We start from the raw sequence: 1,513 nt of genomic DNA on the forward strand, positions 1-1,513 counted from the left end.
TTCTCTCTGCTGGCGATGTTTCCTTTAGAATTCGTATTACTGGAAAAAACAAGACCACCAGCAGATAGTTACGAAAGGGTTGTTTAGTAGTTCACGCTTCAAAGGATTTACCGTCAAAACGAAAATATACAATATGCTGGGTTTCCCTTCAAGCGTAAACTACCATTAATTATAATAATAATAATGCATAAGTTACCACTGGGTAACACAGGTTTACCCAAAAAGAAAATTAATAAACAATGGAATATATGATTTGCTAACCAAATACTGTAGCAACAACAAAAGGAACAATATTAATTAAACAGAATTTCCAACACTCCAGGGAAGGAGCTCGGATTTTCTAGGCTTTGAAAATCTGAGTAAGTTCTTAATTTATTCTAGGAGCATCTCCTTAGTCCTTAATCCTGAAGCAACGGCAGCTGCTCTCTTTGGATACATATAATTAGAGTCCAATGCTATAGTTTTCTTGTGTCTCACAGAGGGAGCAATGCCACTAGTACAACCTATATCCCTGAGCAAGGGTATAAGGCTGGTAACATGTCTTTTCACAACTTCACCAGACCTCGCTTTCAAAATCTGAGCATTGGTCACCTCTCCAAGGTCATTCTTTACCACCTCCTTAACAATCCCAAGTGAATAATTTGAGGCCTTAGTATGAGGATCCTTCAGCAAAACAATGTCTCCAGCTTCAATGATTTTATGGGTAACAAGCTTGTATCTGTCAGTCTTATCAGCTGCTTGATTTATCAATGTCGTCAAAAATTCAGAATGATAAATTCTAATCAGGTTCTCTCTTACCTTCCTCAGCTTGCTGTAAGTGTCCTCAATTAGACTTGAGGGTGAATCTTTTAAGTCATACACCCCATCTAATTCAGGATCACACTGCAATTCGGGTATAATGTTAACAGAGGTTAACTCATAGCCATGTATTAAAATTTCTGGAGTTATTGGGCTAGGTACAGATTTATCAGGCACATCCCTTAAACCATCCTTAAAGGCAATGGGACGACGATTTATAAGATGAGTTGCCTGAGATATAAGAAAGGCCATATCCCTTATGTCTAACACATTTGTTTTAATAGATTTGTTAATAAGATGTTTTACCATTTTTATGCAAATTTCCACTAAAGAACCCATTTGGTTACAACCTTTGTAATAATTTTCAAATTTAATAGGTTTAATTCCATTTTCTTCAAAGTATGACTGGGTATCAGGATCTTTTAAAAAATCTGCAATAACATTAGTAACTGTAGTAAAGTGAAAAAAGATTTTTGAGGTAAAGGCGCAAGCTCTGCTATTTCACTCAAGTCACTAAACTCAGTAGTTAACTTTACAATTAAATTGAATTCTGAGCAATGAAAAATATATAGCCTACATATTCTGCCTCCAATTTAACGTGGCAACTACCTAATCACGAAAGGCCCAATGATCCGAAAACTTCGGCGTAAAGTGAACATAACATAACATTGGCTAATTAAGTAAAAACTGCCTCTAATACAAAAAACTTTCATAT

General features: G+C 35.6%; 1 protein-coding gene across 1 annotated transcript in view; it reads right to left on the minus strand.

Annotated features, from left to right (window-relative positions):
* Nucleotides 1-372: 372 nt before the first annotated feature.
* LOC137655275 (protein FAM200C-like) overlaps nucleotides 373-1,513 on the minus strand; it is a 25,841-nt gene continuing 24,700 nt past the window's right edge. Inside the window, exon 3 of the mRNA XM_068389161.1 lies at nucleotides 373-1,229. Within this exon, the coding sequence (XP_068245262.1) occupies nucleotides 373-1,229 (857 nt within the window). The remainder of the gene's footprint in view (nucleotides 1,230-1,513) is intronic.

Source organism: Palaemon carinicauda, chromosome 16 (assembly GCF_036898095.1).
Source record: "Palaemon carinicauda isolate YSFRI2023 chromosome 16, ASM3689809v2, whole genome shotgun sequence".
In the NCBI taxonomy this organism is placed as follows: Eukaryota; Metazoa; Arthropoda; class Malacostraca; order Decapoda; family Palaemonidae; genus Palaemon; species Palaemon carinicauda.